This window comes from Hemiscyllium ocellatum, chromosome 36 (assembly GCF_020745735.1).
Source record: "Hemiscyllium ocellatum isolate sHemOce1 chromosome 36, sHemOce1.pat.X.cur, whole genome shotgun sequence".
Taxonomy (NCBI): Eukaryota; Metazoa; Chordata; class Chondrichthyes; order Orectolobiformes; family Hemiscylliidae; genus Hemiscyllium; species Hemiscyllium ocellatum.
The window spans coordinates 20,057,385-20,077,999 of NC_083436.1; the positions used below are offsets into that span (position 1 = coordinate 20,057,385).

At 44.7% G+C, this 20,615-nt stretch overlaps 1 protein-coding gene across 7 annotated transcripts in view; it reads left to right on the forward strand.

Moving 5' to 3' along the window:
- Positions 1-20,615, forward strand: part of LOC132833264 (ETS-related transcription factor Elf-2-like) — a 145,920-nt gene that overhangs the window by 110,238 nt on the left and 15,067 nt on the right. For 5 of the 7 annotated variants that reach the window (XM_060851412.1, XM_060851409.1, XM_060851411.1 and 2 more), the window contains 3 exons: positions 12,420-12,593; positions 14,001-14,087; positions 16,383-16,575. In XM_060851412.1, the coding sequence (XP_060707395.1) occupies positions 12,420-12,593; positions 14,001-14,087; positions 16,383-16,575 (454 nt within the window). The remainder of the gene's footprint in view (positions 1-12,419; positions 12,594-14,000; positions 14,088-16,382; positions 16,576-20,615) is intronic. The other 2 variants (XM_060851416.1, XM_060851414.1) reach the window with 2 other exon arrangements.

The window sequence follows — 20,615 nt, forward strand, 5'->3', positions numbered from 1 at the left end:
GTGTTAAAGTCTTAGCTCAGTAGTTAAATTGGGTCTATGTTTGTTGAGTGTTATTCACTGAACTTATGCAGTGTGCTTGCACATGAGGGGGAACAGTGAATGATTTGCGAAGCTCAAAACATATAGGGGTCGGTTGACAGCCAGTAGCACCTGTTATCTGAAGAAAGTGAAGCTATTTCGGCTTAAAGCCTATCTGTGTTAAATGGTTTGGCAGAAGGGATTTGGTGAATTGGTGAGGGTGACTGATTTATTGGCTGGTTGAAGTAGAGTGGAAACATGGATGGACCCAATCTGAGAGGCGCTGGTGCGATACTTAATTAACATTTCCCGGTGATATCCTCATCAAAGTGTTGGTGTTTTTGGTTTGTGGCATCCATTAAAGCATATCATTGCACAGTTGGACTGAGGATGTAACCAAGAATTTTAATCAACAAATGCAGGTTTCCATTTGCTCTCTGCTTCAAAATTGCATTATGGATGTTGACACGTTCTCCCGTGCTGATGTGAAGTTCTGCACTACATACAAGAAGATAGGAGCAGGGGTAGATTCTTCTTTTCTAATGTAGGGCCTTTGCCTGAAACATCGATTTCCCCCCCCCCCCCCCCCCAATCAGCATTTCTTCCTATTCCTTTATCCTTCCTGCAATAATCTAGTTTCCCTTTTAAAAACATTTACCTCAGCCACTTCATTTGGTAACAAGTTCTACACTGTTATTCGGTAGTACAGAACTTGAGTATTGCTGAAAAAAAGATACATTTTCTTGAAGCTTTACATCCTGCACTCCATTATTTTTCCTTTATCATTGTGTTTCTTGCGCATCATCCCAGTGAGTGCAAGATGAAAGGCTTTAACTAATATATCTCTTATCATCAATACCCAAGTTCCACATTTTAACAATTCTCTGTATAAAGAACTTCCTCCTGAATTCTTTATAGGACTTAGTAGTGACTGTTACAATTGTGACCCTGAGTAATAGACCTAAACTCCTTCTCATTCTCTCAGAAGTGCCGAATATTTTCTCTCCCTGCGCTATCAGGTCTTGTCATAGTTCTAAAGATTTCTATTGGGTCAATCCTTTCTCTTTTTCCAGAGAGAAGAATTTGTGTTTGTGCAGTCCTTAGTGACAGTTACAACCAGACCTATTATCATACTTGTAAACCTTTGTTTTCTGTGCCTTTTTAATTCCAATATGTCCTGACAATAAGGCATCAAAAAACTATATAGTACTCCAGTTGTAACCTAACCAGGGCTGTACATTATCACAGCTTCTTTTTCGATTCTGTAGAAATAAACTCTGGGTCTTTGTGTTTTTTGTGCCATTGTTAATGTGTTACTATTTTTAATGTTTGCGGACCTATACCTCAAGATTAATTTGCTTCGCCTCCCCATTTAAAGGGTTAATTTTCCTTATTCTTCCTACCAAAATGTAGCCAAGTATAATGTGGCACATGGAAATTCATTTCCCTTTAACATTATTCTTCAGGTTTCTACAAGTTTGCTTGTATGTTGCCACAGTGTTTTCAGTGTTAATTTATATTTCAATTTGATGTCACCGCAAATGTTTTCTTTGTTTCCCAAGTCAAAATCAGCACCAGTCCCAATAGCGCATCAATCCCCTCCTGCTGGTTATTCTGAAGGAGAGTCCGGTTGGATTTTGAACTGTTAACTGTGCCACAGATGCTGCCAGGCCTGCTCGGTCTCTCGAGCATTTTTTGATTTTAATATCTCCTCCGTTCTGTTAGTCTAAGTAACTAGCTTTTGCCATCTTCTGTTTGCTGCTTTTTGGACACCTTGCTGTCTGTTATATTGTTTGACCTATTCTCTGCTTAGATATGAGTTTACCATGCACTTTACAGTTTAATCATATACTGTATGTCTAATCTTTCAGTACGTGTCAATACTAGCAATTGTATTGTTCGAATGCTTTTCTTTTACCCTGTAGCATTTCTTGCTTTCCTTCAAGTTTTGAAAAACGAGAGCCTGCTTCAGAGGTTTTCTTACCAACAGCATTTTGATGATTTTAAAAGCTGTATGAATCTGTGTCTGCAAACATGCTTATCCAATTTTAATAAGATTATACAGCATTTATTTTGCATCTGATAAGCTAGAAACTAGAGCAGTCGGGGTTACTGAGAGTTGATGTTCTGATGTGTCAATTAATTAGTTTATCTCCTGTTGCATCCAAAGTGGGAGCATTGAGGCCAAGTGCTGTTCTCAGTTGCAGTGGGGTTAAGGACAATGTTCTTTTGATTGTTTAATTGTGTCCGGCCTCTCTCGTTGTCTATGTGCAGTAGTTATCATAGTCGATTATAACCTAATCTGTGGTCATCCTTGTAAATCTTTATTTTCTGTGCCTTTTTAATATCAAAATGTCCAGATAAAAAGGCAACGATACCTATACAACACTCCAGTTAAAGCTTAACCAAGGCACTATATTAACACAGTTGCCTGTGTGGAATCCTTCAGGCAGCTTGGCGGGAGCATTGGTTAAAAGGCAATGGGTATTACTATATGAATGCTAAGGGAGGGCCACTTTACAGGATGGGGAGGTACAGTAGGGTCGAGGTGGGAGGCAGATTTAATGATCGAGTGAGAAAGATTAAAACAGCTGGGTGAGAAAGATGTTCTTAAGATGGAGAGAGGCTGCAAGTCAGTATGAGGAGATTGATGCCTTGAAGTGGCTGAAGTTTCTTCCAGCAAGAAGTGTTTGGAAATAAAGATAGAAATTCAGAATTTACATTTTGTTAAAATAAGAACTTCATTGTTCAAAAATGTTTGCAAAATGGTGTCAGGATTGGCCCAGGAAGACGGTGTCTGGGCCTGGAACCCAGATGTGCTGAGTTGTGACTGGAATCTGGGATGCAGTTGTGTTAAAACTTAAGGCCTGATTCAGCAAGATTCATTCTTTTTTGTCAGAAATAAAGGGGGAAAAAAATTGGTTGTGTCTTTTTTAAAATGCCTACCTTAATCTGTGCGGCCGAGTTGGAGTTCTGGCTCCGTCCTCTGTCTTTTAAAGACTGGTTGAGTTCTGACACTTATTTGGATGTCAGCTCTCCAGCTGCTCAGTTTATAGAGGCAGATCCTGTGGCTGGGTAGACATTTTAACACAGCAAACATAACTGTTTCAAACCAGCATCATGACGAGTTTATTGACTTTTCAATCAAATGAAAATGCTTATCAGATATACTGTAAAGTTGTTTGTGTTAGTCAGGGGAAATTACCTATATTAGTCCTGTTAATATACAAGGCTGAAGGAGATTCTGACATTGCCAACTGAATCAGTAGGAATCTTGGTCATTATTGTAGTCATTACTTAGGGCTCAGTGGTTAGCACTGCTGCCTCACAGCGCCTGGGACCTGGGTTCATTTCCCACCTCGGGCAACTGTCTATGTGGAGTTTGCATATTCTCCCGGTGTCTGCGTGGGTTTCCTCCCACAGTCCAAAGATGGGCAGGTTAGGTGAATTGGCTGTGCTAAATTGCCCTTCGTGTTAGGTGCATTAGTCAGGGGTGAATGTAGGGGAATGTGTCCGGGTGGGTTACTCTTTGGAGGGTTGGTGTGGACTTGTTGGGCCGAAGGGCCTGTTTCCACACTGTAGGGAATGTAATTTCCCAATGTGTATATCCTGAGTATTGAAACGTGAAGGAATTGTGATCTTATACTCCCTCTCCTGTGTTCCCCCATTGCACTTTTGCTGTCCTTTGCTCACTCGCGCTCTCACTCTCACTTTTCTTCTCAGTCATGCGCACACTTTCTCACGCTCACGTGCTGTCGTTCTCACACTCATTCCTGCTCACACGCTTTCATTCTCACGCCCACACGCTCTTGTTCTCACTCTCACTCCCGCTCACGCGCGCACGTTCTCACACTCACTCCCACTCATGTGCGCACATTCTCATGCTCACTCCCGCTCACGCACTCTCGTTCGCACGCTCACTGCCACTCTCACGCACCTGTTCTCACGCTCACGCACTGTTGTTCCCACGTTCATTCCCGCTCATGCGCATACATTCTCACGCTCATTCCCGTTTGTGTTCTCGTTCTCACGCTCACTCCCGCGCTCTCATTCTCATGCTCACTCCCGATCACGCGCTCTCGTTCTAATGCTCACTCCCGCTCACGCGCGCTCGTTCTCGCGCTCACTCCCACTTACGCGCTCTCATTCTCCCGCGCACACATTCTCATGTTCACTCCCACTCATGCGCTCTTGTTCTCACGCTCACTGCTGCTCACACGCGCACATTCTCACGCTCATGCGCTCTTGTTCTCACGCTCATTCCCGCTCATGTGCACACATTTTCACGCTCACATGCTCTTGTTCTCACGCTCGCTCCCGCTCACGCGCCCACGTTCTCACACTCATTCTCACTCACGTGCACACATTCTCAGGCTCACCTGCTCTCGTTCTCATGCTCACTCCCGCTCACGGACTCTCAGTCTCTCTCTCACTCACGCGCACATGTTCTCATGCTCACTCCCACTCGCGGTCTCGTTCTCATGCTCACGCGCTCTCCTTCTCACGCTCACGTGCTCTCCTTCTCACGCTCACTCCCACTTACGCACTCTCATTCTCCCGCGCACACATTCTCATGTTCACTCCCACTCATGCGCTCTTGTTCTCACGCTCACTGCTGCTCACGCGCGCACGTTCTCACGCGCACACATTCTCATGCTCACTCCCGCTCACGTACTCTCATTCTCACGCTCGCGTACTCTCGTTCTCACACTCATGCGCACATATTCTGATGCTCACTCCCACTCATGCGCTCTCGTTCTCACGCTCACTCCCGCTCACGCGCACACATTCTCATGCTCACTCCTGCTCACGTGCACACATACTCAGGCGCACACGTTCTCACTCACGCTCACGCGCTTTCGTTCTCACGCTCGCTCACACACACGTTTTCACGCTCATTCCCACTCATGCGCACACGTTCTCACGCTCACTCCCGCTCACGCGTGCTCGTTCTCATGCTCACTCTCGCACTCATTCTCAAGCACGTTCCAGCTCACGCGCACACATTCTCATGCTCAATCCCGCTCAAATGCTCTTGTTCTCACGCTTACGCCCGCTCATGCGCTCTCATTCTCGCTCATTCCCGCTCATGTGCACACATTCTCACGCTCACGCCCGCTCATGCGCTCTCATTCTCACGCTCACATGCTCTTGTTCTCACGCTCGCTCCCGCACACGCACCCACGTTCTCACACTCATTCTCACTCACGTGCACACATTCTCACGCTCACCTGCTCTCGTTCTCACACTCACGCGCTCTCGTTCTCACGCTCACTCCCGCTCACGGACTCTCGGTCTCTCACTCACGCGCACATGTTCTCATGCTCACTCCCACTCGCGCTCTCGTTCTCATGCTCACTGCCGCTCACGCGCGCACATTCTCACGCTCACGGCTCTTGTTCTCATGCTCACTCACGCTCACACGTTCTCTCTCACACTCACGCTCACGCGCTCTCGTTCTCACGCTCACGCGCGTTCATGCGCACACATTCTCGCGCTCACGCGCTCTCGTGCACACGTTCTCACGCTCACGCGCTTTCATGCGCACACATTCTCGCGCTCACGCGCTCTCGTGCACACGTTCTCACGCTCACGCGCTCTCGTGCACACGTTCTCACGCTCTCCCCTGCTCACGTGCTCTCATTCTCGTGCTCACGTGCTCTCGTTCTCATGCTCACTCATTCTCAAGCTCACGCTTGCTCACTTGTGCTCGCTCACGCACGCTCATTCTCGTGCTCGCGCACGCTCATTCCCGTGCTCACGCACACGTTCTCGTGCTCACGTGCTCTCATTCTCACGCTCACTCATTCTCAAGCTCACGCTTGCTCACTCGTGCTCGCTCACGCACGCTCATTCTCGTGCTCGCGCACGCTCATTCCCGTGCTCACGCACACGTTCTTGTGCTCCTGTGCTCTCGTTCTCACACTCACTTGTGTTCACAAGCTCATTCTCACGCATGCTCAATCTGACGCTCACACGTGCTCACGCACACTCATTATCATGCTCATTCCCGCTCACGTACTCTCGTTCTCACGTGCGCACATTCTCACACTCACTCCCGCTCATGCGCACACATTCTCAAGCTCAAGCTTGCTCACGCGCTCTCGTTCTCATGCTTACTCCCACTCATGTTCTCTTGCTATCTGCTGTTCTCGCTTTCTCTCGCATTTTTGTTCTCTTGCTCTCTGCCGTGTGCTTCTGCATTCAAAATATTCCAGTTTTCTGGGAGATTTTCAGTGAATTGGAAAACTGCTAATACCATGCCTTTGTTCTAGATAGAAATTGGAAAAGTTATTAGCCAATCAGCCCAGTTTCTTGTCAGTATTCCAACAGTGGCCTAACCAATGTCCTGTACAGCCGCAACATGACGACCTAACTCTTGTACTCCATACACTGACCAATAAAAGAAAGCATACCAAGCTCCTCCTTCACTATCCTATCTACCTGTGACGTCACTTTCAAGGAGCTATGAACCTGCACTCCAAGGTCCCTTTGTTCAGCAACTCTCTAGGACCTTACCATTAAGTGTATAACTCCTGCTAAGATTTGCTTTCCCAAAATGCAGCACCTCGCATTTATCTGAATTAAACTCCATCTGCCACTTCTCAGCCCATTGGCCCATCTGGTCCAGATCCTGTTGTAATCTGAGGTAATCTTCTTCACTGTCCACAACACCTCCAATTTTGGTGTCATCTGCAAACTTACTAACTTTACCTCTTATGCTCGCATCCAAATAATTTATATAAATGATGAAACGTAGAGGACCCAGCACCGATCCTTGTGGCACTCCACTGGTCACAGGCCTCCAGTCTGAAAAACAGCCCTCCACCACCACCCTCTGTCTTCTACCTTTGAGCCAATTCTGTATCCAAATGGCTAGTTTTCCCTGTATTCCGTGAGATCTAACCTTGCTAATCAGTCTCCCATGGGGAACCTTGTCGAACACATTACTGAGGTCCATATAGATCACACTTGTTTAGTAGAATCAAAAGGCGCACTTGTTTAGCTGGAGGGAAACTCCAAAATAAAAAGTGGTGAGAGCATACAAAATTTGCAAAGGCAGTTGCTTCAGGCTGGAATTGAACCTAAGTCCCTGTGCTGTGAGGCAGCACTGAGCAACTGTGTCGCCCCCTTTTTAAAATAACCATCAGATGTGAAGCCTTTAGTGACAGATCGTGTGATAGGCAGTACAACTAGATGGGCTGAGGGCGCCCCCTGTAGTTGGAATGACAACAAATGCAGCCCAGAATACAGCAAATGCTGCAGAGGAAACTCGATTATCTGAATTTCAGATTATCTGGCAAGATTGCACGGTCCCGATGCTTGGCTAAACTATGTTATCCAGCATTCGATTATCCAAACATTCGATAATCCCCACAAAATACTCCCCACTTGTGTCATTCGGATCATCAAAGTTCCTCTATAATTAGTTAAGAGTCTGATATCAAACAGCTCTTCCAGGCTACAGTGCGGTTTTTCCAATCATCTTAAAAGTATTTATGTCACATCAAAAGCAGATCATATAGATCTGTGTTTACCATGTAGGCTTGGCTGTGTAGAAAATGTGAAGAAAAGATATTTTATGAAAAGAGAGACAACTTTAGACAAAGCGTGTCTCTGTGACTGGGAGCAAATTCTCATTCGCGATTTGAAAACATTATGCATCTATGAACACCACCTGGCCACCAAAAGACATGACCCATTATCACCAGTTTTTATCCATACAGACAAAACATGGCGTCACTTTGACTGGGACAACACACACGTCCTAGAACAAGCGAAACAAAGACACACACGAGAATTCTTAGAGGCACGACATTCTAACCAGAACTCCATCAATTTAGATTATATCCACCCTCCCTTGACAAAAAAGAACCAGAAATGACATCATTTCTGTGAAACCATATGTTATATTCACGAATCTCATTGGTAGGGAGGAATGTAACAAAAAAAAAAGCTTTGTTGGAAGCTTGCATGATGCTTGAGGTTTCTGACATGTTTAGAAGTGTATAAAACAAAAGTCTGATGTCATCTGTTGGGCAAATTTCCTGATTTGCACCTGCAGTCTTGGAGTACTGAGTGTTTCTGAGATAATACTTGCTAATGTTTTCAAAAATCTTTCACCAAGCAAGCATTAGATTCCTGACCATACACAGCTACAGTTACACAGTCCTTTATCCGAAACCCTTGCGTCCAGTTGGTTTTTGGAATTCAGAATTTTTCGGATTTCAGAATAAGTGACAGTTTCATGGTGAAATAGATGCCCAGCAGAGGCACCTGTGAGGACTAGGAGCCCTGAGACAGAATTGATGCCTGCCAGTGTTGGGCCACACCCCCACATCACATATGAGTGACATGGGTTGAGTGGGTGTGGAGTTGGGTTACCTGTTTGCACACCAAATAACCTTGTTGTGGAGAACAAAACCTCACAAAAAGAACTTTGGATTTCTGAGCTTTTTTGGATTTCTGGATTTTGGATAAAGGGTGGTGTACCTATACTATGCTGCAGAATTAAGGGGAATGGTCAGCTTAACACACAGTTCAACCTTGGCAACAAAATAATGTTTTTAATGTGTTATAGTATAATGGTTATGTAGCTTTAAAATTGCACTATGAACCGATCATAACCTTGGCTAATCGCTGCCAAATGTAGCCAGGATCTGGTAGTTTCATTTTTGTTCGAGAGTTCTCCATGATTATAGGATGTTGATAGGAGAAATTGCAACTACTAGTGCTCAATGTGTAATGTATGAATAATGTCAAGAACCAGCAGATCTGCTGTGGTATTTTTGACTCAGAATAAATCTGTCACTGTACAATTGTAGGTTTTGTACAGTCTACTGAATGATAGACAGTCAGTCCTGCTACAACGCGGTAGTTCCATTCTTGTGCAATCCCACATTGTAAGAAAATTGCGTAATAGCAGCACCATTAAACGAATGTGGCCTGAATCATGTTCTAACCCATACAATGCTTTAAAAGTTAACGCTTTAGAAAGTGTCCCCAATTTGTCAATCATGTTATAGCGAGTTCACGTGAACAAAGAGTGTGTTATAGCAGAATGACCTATATTCTGTTTCTGCGGATGTATTGCTCATTTAAAGGAACACTTCTCCTGTAAATACCTCCCCTCTTACTTTCCTCGCAATCTTGCCAGATAATCCGATATTCGGATAATCACATGCTGGATAATTGAGGTTCCCCTCTCTCATCGCAGGTGGCGCGGTGGTTAACACTGCTACCTCACAGCACCAGGGATCCGGGTTTGATTCCACCCTCGGGTGGCTGTCTGTGTGGAGTTTGCACGTTCTCCCTGTGTCTGCGTGGGTTTCCTCCGGGTGCTCCAGTTACTTCTCACGTTTTGAAAAGATGTGCGGGTCAGGTGAATTGGCCAGGTTAAGATTGCCAGTAGAGTTAGGTGCGTTTGTCAGGGTAAATGTAGGGAAATAGGTCTGGGTGGGTTACTCTTCGGTGGGTTGGTGTGGACTTGCTGTGCTGAAGGGCCTGTTTCCACACTAGGGAATTTAATCTAATCTCTGGATATCCAAAGGATGCAGGCAGGTCTTTGATTTGACAACTTCTATGAAAGCAGCAACTTCTGACTGGGTATCGCTCCCTCAGGCTGCATTTGAAGTATCTGCAGGAGTGAGGGTTGAACTCTCCAGTTCCTTTCTTGCAGATTGTAGGTGAGGAAGGAGGAGGTCAGAGAAGGAAATCTCTTTCATGTGAGGCTGCAGAGAGAGGAATGAGAAGCCGCTAAACAGGTTACAATATATCGAAGTGAAACCAAACCAGGATACTGGAGGAGAGGCAGCGGAGGATGACTCTGTCTGTCTCTGTCTGTCTGGCTGTCTGTCTGGTTGACCTTGTCCAAAGGTTGGGTCAGTTAGCGGGGACCAGCCAAAGGTTGGGTCAGTTAGCGGGGACCAGCCAAAGGTTGGGTCAGTTAGCGGGGACCAGCCAAAGGTTGGGTCAGTTAGCGGGGACCAGCTAAAGGTTGGGTCAGTTAGTGGGGACCAGCTAAAGGTTGGGTCAGTTAGTGGGGACCAGCCTTTAGTTTGCAACTGCATTTTGTGAAGATTGAAACCTCAATTTTGAAAGAAGGGAATTGCATCCAATACACACTTCAGCACCTCTAGTCTTGGTAAAGTACTTCATGTTCAATCAATAGTCAGCATTGAGACAGTGGAGAATCCCGGAGAAATCATTGCAGTAAATGACTGACTAATCATTTGTTTTGTTGTTTGAGCTAAGTGAGGCATGTTGGTCAGGAGACTGAGGGAGGTCTGTTCCTCTTTGAGCTGTATCAGGGGATATTTTAATGGCAATTTGGAATTACTGGAACTGTAGCTTAATGCTTCACCCAAAATGAAAGCCACCGAAATTACAATGCTCCATTTCTAATGCCGTGAAGTGTAGGCCAGTTTTACATGCTATTTGGGTGAAACTTGAACCCACAACCTTCTGAACTGTTCAGCTTTGGTGACAAACTGAAAAGTAATTAATTTTACCCACAGAATGGAGTGGCCCAAGAAATAGTGGAAGTGGTGGTGGTCATCTTTCAGATTCTATAGATTCTAGAGCAGTTCCTTTTTAGATTGGAGGATTGCTAGTATAACCCTATTATTTAAACATGGAGCTAGAGTGAAAACAGAACTACAGACTGGTTAGCCTGACATCAGTAGAGGGGAATATGCTGAAGTCCATTATAAAGGATTTAATGGCAGATTACTTGGAAAACAGACAGTATCCGTGACTGAGTCAACGTGGATTTACAACGTAGGAAATCATACTTGACAATCTATTTGGAATATTTTAAGGATGTAACTGGTAGAGTTGATGGGGGGAGTCAGTGGACGTGATTTACTTGGACTTTCAGAAGGATTTTGATAAGATTTCAGAGAGAGATTAGCATGAAAAATCAAAATGCATGGATTATGGTGGTGACACGTACAGACTGGAAACAAAAGTAGGAATACGTGGTCTTGAGTTGGTTGTTAAGCCATGATTGTACTGAACTGCAGAGCATGGTCACCCCACCATATAACTTACTGTTACTCCTATTTCCTATATTTCTGTGATACTCTGATCTGACTGCGCTCTTAAGTGGACGGTAATTTGATTCCAAAATGTTAGTCTTGGGGGATGTACTCTGAGGCATTTGGGTCGTACTTTCCATTTTGATCAACTGTGGCAGATGAACAGCATCGCTGAAAACGTCCAGATTGGTTATATCTGCTCTCTGTGAAGTTAATGTGACTACAGGGGAAAGATAAGGATGAGGGAGATTTGTGGAAAAGCATCTGGGAAATTGGTGAGGATTAAAGAAAGTTTAAAGAAAACACTTGGAATTAATTAGTTGTTGAGCTTAATTCATTGTGTCATGCTTCTATTGCAAGCATGTACAGAAAGAACTTGTCTAGCTTGTTTGAGTGAATCTTAAAGCGCCTCATTAATTGGTTTTAAGTAATTTAATCTAAACTATCATTCTTTTGCATGAATGTATGAATTCTATGAAATGAGCAGCTGAATAATTTATTCAGTCCAGAATTTTCCCAAGTATTTTCAGTAATCTGGCAGACATTGCTTGGCATATCATCTTGATCCAGCTGCAAGTCCTTCTGTCTTCTAGACCAAGTTAAATATTGTGTGGTACTTTAAAAGTTGCCCGTCGCCATTAGATCGAGTTTTTGCTTTCATCAGCTCTTTAAGTACCACAACAGTGTATCTGGAGCTCCCTGAGTCACCTTGCACATTTTTAAAACAGTGTTTTATGAATTTGTATAATGTTGAGTTGTGGATATGAACCAGTCTTGTTTTCCAAAGTTAAGATTTACTGATCGATAGGAGTGACCACAGAACGAACAAAAAAGAAGTCAGCTCTCAGACATTCCAGTTTTCAATTCGGTTTATATTTTTGTTTAATGTTGTCCCCTTCTGATTTGATTAAATTACTTGATTTCGACTCCTACTCCTTAGTGCTCTGAGTGCTCTTTCAGTATTAAGAAACATAGTTAGGCGCTGTTCAATGTCAATTTTGCTTTTTATGGATTGCTCAGTGCTTGAGGTACAAGCTGGGATAAAACGATACCACTGGGAACCTGTGATGAATGTAAAAGGGATGTTGTTGCTTTTGCTTAATTTAAAGGGTGACACCTTGTACACCCAATTTATTGTTGATTTGAGGCAGTTTGTGGTTATTCAGGAAGCGCTTTAGGTTGCAATAGGGGAAGGCATTGATTATCAAAGATGTAAGTACCTTTGTCAGAAAGTGTACCAAGTTGAGTACTGGGTATGAAATGTGCTCTGTCTTCAGGGCCATTTATTTTTATTTATCTGTAAGGTGTGAATGACAAATATTCACTTTGTTAGGTTTAATCTTTTTAAACTTTCTTGTGTAGTCCAGGTATTTGTGCCACCCTGTGTGTCGACTCCAGAATTTGTTCATGCTGCCATGAGGCCTGATGTGATCACGGAGACGGTGGTGGAGGTGTCTACAGAGGAGTCTGAGCCAATGGACACGTCTCCTGCGTTACCAATACTAGAGCCCCCAGAGCCAACCAAAAAGAAGAAAGGTATAAGGCATTTTCAACATTGCAAGTAGTGAAATATCCAGAGTATCTGGACCTTATCTTGAATAGGGCATGCTATCTGCTGGTTTTTGGGGAGAATTTGCACATCTTTTTTCCCCCCAAAAAACATTTAAAGCTGAAAGTGGTTATGGTTTGTAACTCAGTAACATTTGATATAATAAAACAAAACCCTCTTTACCGATAAGGTTCCAAATGGAAATAACTTGAACAATTTTTAACTGACTTTATATTAGCTGCAGGTCACAATGTTAAACTACCCCTAGCTGGCATCATTTGACACTGAATTGATAATTTCACTATGTGTGGTTGGCTGGTGCAGGGGAATGAAACTGTTTGTATTAATGCATTTGAGACTTTGCAATGAAAGTGTAGTTAAGACACTGCTGCTTTTCTGTGCGTCTGGAATCTGAAGAATGGTTAATTTTTTTGATACTTTGCATGAAAGTTCCATTCCCCAATATTGACATTTTGGATGCAAAAATTGAACAAAATATTTGTTTGCAAATCATTACTTTTGAAGTTATAATGTGGTACCAGGAAAAGTTTTTGAGTAGTGATCGATCTGGCTGTCCACCTGGGCCTTTTACTGCTGTGATTTTCTGTGTGTTGTGATTGGCAGTTATTTGTTTTATTCTGTTTTGACTAGCCTGCCCAATGCTCTTGGTATTAGGTCAAAATTCAACCTCTATATTGTGGCTAAAGGTATTGTTTTGTCTGACATGGAACCCTGGGAATCTAGCCTAACCTAATCTATTTTAATTTAAATGTATGAAGACTCCTGCCTGTAAATCTGTCAGTCAGAGTAGGGGTTGAAATACCACAGTTGGGATTTAGGAGGGAGCTCGAACGTTTGCAGCCAATGGATGTCAGGTGACACTACGCTGTTACAATTTCACGCCCACCCCCCCCCCCCCCCCCCCCCCCCCCCCCCCCCCCCAAGTCACCTTTGGGTACCATGCAAGGTATTGGAGGACTGATTATGCCCACAGAGTTGTGTCTTAGTTGAAGTCAGTTTCTGTTTTCATTCAGGGATTGAGAACTTGAGAAATGTTGGGGTCTGAAATGGCTAAGAGTTGGGAAGTTGGGAAATGTTTTTTTCCCAAATTGAGGCAAGTGCTTATGAGGAAATTTCACTGGAGGTTCAAGTAATTTACCATCAGGCGGAAGGCTGCATCAAATTAAGGTTTTGAAAAAAGTTGTTTTTTCTCATTTATGAATAAAGAATTCACGATCAACCGTAGCAAAGCCACATTCTGCTAAGTTGTTTTCTGTAACTCTCCCTTTCTTTTCTGAAGCAGTTCAACTATATAATTGAACTGGGGCCAGAGTTGCCCTTTTCACTAATGTAGTGAGATTTATAGTAAATGAGCGTTCCAATGTGTCTTACAGCTGGTCGAAAACCAAAGAACCAGCAGTCTGGGTTGCCTGATAGTCCGTCGGAACTGTCTGTGAAAAAGAAGGCTAGAGAAGGGAAGGGTAAGTGTAGCTGTCAAAGGCGAATTCCCATACTGTCAAAATCACGGGAAGGGAGAGGGCGGGAATTCGAAGGATTTTGCACTCTTGAGCAGATCAGTAAATTGATGGGGGTGAGCCTAGTTGAAAGTTCACTACCAAACATTTAAATCCAGGTCATATTTTTGGAGGCAAAGCACTTGCACAAATGCGCCCCTGTTCTATTAATCACTAGTAGCTTGATACTGAGATGACGGGATTTGGTATAACACAATGGGCTGGCCTGCAGACCACCCACATGGGGAGATTACAGGTGCTGGTGAACCTGTATAACTGGCCTGGTATCTCTTTAATTTGTGGAATTCCTTTAACTCAGCTGACAAATATACCATCTTAATCCCTTTTTTGATGGTTTTGCATTTTAATTGCTTGAGGATGTTGCTATTCCAGAGCGTTAATGTGCTCGGTGGGAACATTTAGCCACTGAAACAGGCAAAGGCTTGGCTTCCATTCTCAATCTGGGCTGAGTTTCTTCATCCCAGTCTGCGTTGTTGTGTCGACGGGGGAATGGACTCAGTTGCCTCCAGTGCTCTCACACTGGGATTGGACAGTTGACTGCCCCTGATAAAAGGGAACATAAGTACGGCGTTGCATTCCTTTTGTGGTCAAATGGTTCACTGACCCTTATCGTTTAGACTCTCTCCTGAAGTATGATCATTTGAAAGGGTTCAGAAAAGATTTACAAGGATGTTGCCAGGGTTGTACATGTGTGGAATGAGCTGCCAGAGGATGTGGTGGAGGCTAGTACAGTTGCAACATTTAAGAGGCATTTGGATGGGTAGATGAATAGGAAGGGTTTGGAGGGATATGGGCCGGGTGCTGGCAGGTGGGACTAGATTGGGTAAACTACGGATTGGGAATGAGAGCGCGCAGATTCAAAGTAAATGACAAAAGAAGCAAAAGCACCGTGAGGAAATAATAACTCTTCGTGTAAAAAGCAAACATCTGGACTGCACTGCCCAAGAGTCAAAAGAGAATTAGATAGTTGTTTGATAAAGAGGAATGGTAAAAAATGAGGTCTGCAGATGCTGGAGATCACAGTTGAAAATGTGTTGCTGGTTAAAGCACAGCAGGTTAGGCAGCATCCACGGAATAGGAAATTCGACGTTTCAGCCTGATAAAGGGCTTATGCCTGAAACGTCGAATTTCCTATTCCTTGGATGCTGCCTGACCTGCTGTGCTTTAACCAGCAACACATTTTCAACTGATAAAGAGGAATGTCCAGGGTTACAGGGAGAAGGCAGGGGATTGTGTAAGAACTGGTATAGACATGATAGGCTGAATGGCCTCCTTTGTAACTGTTTTACAAGATGAGTAAGGATCTTCACAGCCAATGTCCTGTTATAGTTGCTCATTAGGTTTGCACTCTGAGAAAGACTTTGAAGGTAGGTGCCTGAGGATGACGGTGCTGTATACCCAAGCAACAGTATAGGACAAAAGCAAAATACTGCGGAGGGAAATCTGAAACAATCAGTGAATGCTAGAAAAACTCAACAGCTCTGGCAGCATCAATGGAGAGAAAGAGTTGATGTTACAACTCTGGGATGACTCGTGTAGAAAACTGAAAAATTATACCAGACTCTGTTAACTCTGTTTCTTTCTGCACAGATGTGGACAGACCTGCTGAGTTTCTCCCAACAGAATTGAACGTTTGCCTTTGGGCGATTGGAATTTAAGCAAACCCTTTATTGCTCTGTTAGAAGCTTGTATTTTGTCCTTCTCCTCAAGATTTTAAAATGGTCAAATGGAAGCGCTGTTTTAATATAATCCTTTTCTGTCGCAATTTAAATAAAATTTAACATTTATCAGAAAATACATAACGGTCCAGCCCCTGGTGTTACAACCGTCATTTACCTTGTAAGTCATGCTGAATCTACTTGGTGGTCCCTTTACTCCTCGCTAAAATCTCACTGTCTTACATAGATCCTGTGGTCAGGAGCATCCATGTAAATCATTTTGAGCGTCTTCTCCACCGACACTCGTCAACTTGGGCTAAGTAGGTGAGCAGTAGCTGCTCATTGCCTCACGTCTTGGAAGATATTAGTAATTCCGTAGGGATCTTGAAAGGGAACTTAATTCTGCAAGCTGCTATTCTCATTGTGTTCTCGAAGCTGGAAGTTTGCTGCCTTGCATATGAGGAATGTTGATCAGGAATGTATGCCTTATTCCTGCTTAGCTAAAACATGTGTCATTAACTCTTGAACTTCGCACTTGTCTGGAGTGAGCCACTCATATTCTGCTGTGTTTTGCATTCCCCAGGGAACACTACTTACCTCTGGGAGTTCCTCCTCGATCTACTCCAAGACAAAAACACCTGCCCGAGATACATCAAGTGGACTCAGCGGGAAAAGGGCATCTTCAAGTTGGTTGACTCCAAGGCAGTCTCCAAGCTTTGGGGCAAACACAAGAACAAGCCAGACATGAATTATGAGACAATGGGGAGGGCACTAAGGTAACGGCACCTTTCTGAAAAGAAAATTAATAAATAAAACCCATAACCTGCAGTGGCCATTGAATTTATAACTTTGTAGAATTTATCTATTTCTGAAAATAATGCCTTGGTGTAAAGAGAGATTTCATTTTAAGATTAGTTTTCTGGGTAATTCTGAAGTGAATTTTTGTTTTAAGTCATCTTTGCCAGTTAAGTCAAGGTGTTTGATTGGGTTTGTTAGAGCATTGCAAACTTCCCTTGCAGTGGGTCTCAAATCAGATTAGCTGTTCACCGCTAGTGGGTGGGGGAAGGGAAATGGACATGTTCATAATGTATTTGTAAAATGTGACGATTTAATGGTCTACAGAACACATTAAATATTCCACCTTTTAATGCGCTAGCATTTAAGCGGATAACAAAACTAAGTGTTGTGGTTCAATTAACTAATAGTTTGAACAGAGAATTGTAGTTCTGAATTGCTGTCGTTCTCCCATCATTCAGGGCATCAGAAACATTGTATGTTTACTTCAAAGATGTACTGTAACTTGCACGTACCTCCCCAGGAGAGCCACATACAGGAAAGTCACTGCTCATTCTGCCTTATTGAATTCATTCTTCACATCTGTACAACTTGTGCTTTTTATTCAGAATTGATAAGAAGTACAGGGCACCTGGTACACCCTCACATTTGAGAAAGTGATGCCCTAGTTGTTGTCAAAGTAATAATATGCTAAAAATAGCTTGATATGCGAATATAACAAACCATGAGCATCTCATAGTTTGTTATATTCGCATATCAAGCTATTTTTAGCATATTATTACTTTGACAACAACTAGGGCATCACTTTCTCAAATGTGAGGGTGTACCAGGTGCCCTGTACTTCTTTATTTGCATTGTGCTGGCATTGGATTGCATTTGGGGAGGGATACAAAGTTGCTAAATTGAAAAGAAATGTAGGTTGTTATCTAAGTTGATACTTCAATTGAATTGGATCGCTCAGACTTGGAGATATTTTGGAAGACAAATTGTCTTTTTTCATCTGCATATTGACAGTGACTGTGGATGGGAACAATCTACTCTCTTGGATGTGTATGGTATAGGCATCCTGAAAAGGGGAAGAAAGTGTAGCATTCAGAAGATTATAGTTTTTTCTCAGTAGAATTGTTAAGTACTTTGCTTTCAAATGCGTCTGTTCTGTGTTAACCCATGTTTCAAGTTAAAACAACGCACTAAAACTAACAGCCTCAACTGAGAGCTGTTGGGTATTCAGAGATTTATGTCAAAATCTTAATTTGATTAATAGTGACGTGAGGAGCTTATTCACTTCGTATTAATAAACATTTAAAGAAAAATACTTAATAGTGAAGAAGGAACATTTGAAGGTGCATAAAAAAACCAAGTAGGGCTGACGTTTAGGCTGTGCTGGATTTGGGACAAGAGTCTGAGTCCGTGATAGGATCGCTGAGTGGACTGTAAACGCCTGGCGTTTGAAGGTGTGATAACTAGTCCAGCACGGCACCTTGGCACCACAGCACCTAGCCAACTTAGCCTGGTATGTTACTCATTTAATATCAATTAAAATTATTGCATGACAGCTTATAAAGTCTGGTGTTCAGACTGTTTTGAGGCTCTGTATCTGCATTAGGAGGTATCACTTTACAAGTTACTGTAATGAAGACTTTGAATATAGATTTCTTAGCTCTGAGTTCTGGGCTGAAAGTCATCCATTTGGTTCAGTAGATTCAGTAATTCTACAATTCCACCATGCCCAACATTTCACTTGTACACAATTTATAGGACGTTTTACAGATTGTAATAATGTTTGTACAAGTGTTGGCACTTGAGCTTTGTGCACGTTTATATGCTTTTGTGAGCCTTAAAGCCATCACATTTCAACAGCTACTTATATTTATACAGTGTATTCCATGTGGTTTAAAAATACAAAGTGCATCACAGGAACCTAATCAGAGAAAGTTCAACAATAGGATGTGTTTGGGCGGGAGACGAGAGCTCTGTTGAAGAGTTTGTGTTTGAACAGAACCTTAAAGGGAGAGGGGGGGGCGCAGTGAGATAAATGAAGAGGGGGAGTGAGGTACGGGGAGTGAGGGGGAGCGGTGAGGTACGGGGAGTGAGGGGGGCGGTGAGGTACGGGGAGTGAGGGGGGCGGTGAGGTACGGGGAGTGAGGGGGGCGGTGAGGTACGGGGAGTGAGGGGGGCGGTGAGGTACGGGGAGTGGGGGGGAGCGGTGAGGTACGGGGAGTGAGGGGGCGGTGAGGTACGGGGAGTGAGGGGGGCGGTGAGGTACGGGGAGTGAGGGGGAGCGGTGAGGTACGGGGAGTGAGGGGGAGCGGTGAGGTACGGGGAGTGAGGGGGCGGTGAGGTACGGGGAGTGAGGGGGAGCGGTGAGGTACGGGGAGTGAGGGGGCGGTGAGGTACGGGGAGTGAGGGGGGCGGTGAGGTACGGGGAGTGAGGGGGAGCGGTGAGGTACGGGGAGTGAGGGGGAGCGGTGAGGTACGGGGAGTGAGGGGGCGGTGAGGTACGGGGAGTGAGGGGGCGGTGAGGTACGGGGAGTGGGGGGGAGCGGTGAAGTACGGGGAGTGAGGGGGGCGGTGAGGTACAGTGAGAGGGGGAGGTGGTGAGGTACAGGGAGTGGGGGGCGGTGAGGTACGGGGAGTGAGGGGGGTGTGAGGTACAGTGAGAGGGGGAGGTGGTGAGGTACAGGGAGTGAGGTACAGGGAGTGAGGGGGGGCGGTGAGGTACGGGGAGTGGGGGGGGACGGTGAGGTACGGAGAGTGAGGGGGGGGCGGTGAGGTACGGAGAGTGAGGGGGGGGCGGTGAGGTACGGAGAGTGAGGGGGGGGCGGTGAGGTACGGAGAGGGGGGGGGGTGGCGGTGAGGTACCGGGAGTGAGGGGGGGGACGGGGAGGTATGGGGAGTGAGGGGGGGGGGGCGCGGTGAGGTACGGGGGGGGGGGGTGGCGGTGAGGTACGGGGAGCGAGGGGTGGGGGCGGTGAGGTACGGGGAGCGAGGAGGGGGGACGGTGAGGTACGGGGAGCGAGGAGGGGGGACGGTGAGGTACGGGGAGCGAGGAGGGGGGACGGTGAGGTACGGGGAGCGAGGAGGGGGGACGGTGAGGTACGGGGAGCGAGGGGTGGGGGCGGTGAGGTACGGGGAGCGGGGGGTGGGGGCGGTGAGGTACGGGGAGTGGGGGACCAGAGAATTTGGATCTGGGCGCTCACTAGAGAAGTGAAAAAAATCTCAGAATACTCACAAGAAACCAGAATTGGAGGAACACAGAGTTGTAGAACTGGCCAAAATTAGAATTTGGGATCAAGAATGCTGAGGAATTGTAACATAAAATGTTAGCTTCAGTGGAGGCAGTAGCTTTGTGCAAACCCAGTTTTGGGCAGCATAGCTTTCAGTAAGGCTCAGGTGGGAGGCTTACTTAGAAAAAGCACTGAAATAGTCACATTCAGTGTTGATTTGTGTGCAGTATTGAGGGTTTTGGCAGCCAGATGGAAGAGTGGAGTTGAGACTACGGCCAGATCCGTCATGACCTTATTGGGTGACAGAGCAGGTTCAGAGAACTGCAGAGCCGGCAGTAGGAATCAAGATGTTTTTAGCTGAGGACAGCTAAACTCCCACCAAGTATCAGCTGAATGTGCCTCACTGCTAGTGCAGACACTCCATGGGTCCACTCAGTCCAATAAAGAGCACCTGGTAATCCATCTTGGAAGAAAAGTTGTGCAGTAAAATCTTGTGCCTCCAATGGATTGTGTTTCCATGTCTGATCAGAAATTGGAAGTAATAAAAAAAAATTGAACTTCTTCCTGGGATGCTTCTTTAATCGAAAACTAGAAGCCCTTTTAACGACATGTGGCAGTTACTGAAAAAGACATTTCTGTTGAAGCCATTTGTCTTGCACTCATCAGGACAGTTTGCAAGAATACCAATTCAGGGGGATACTGCTACATAAGAGGAGAGCGCTGATTGGTTGGCAAGTAAACACTGACGTATATAACCGTATAAATGTTGGATTACCCCTTAAATTGGCAATTCT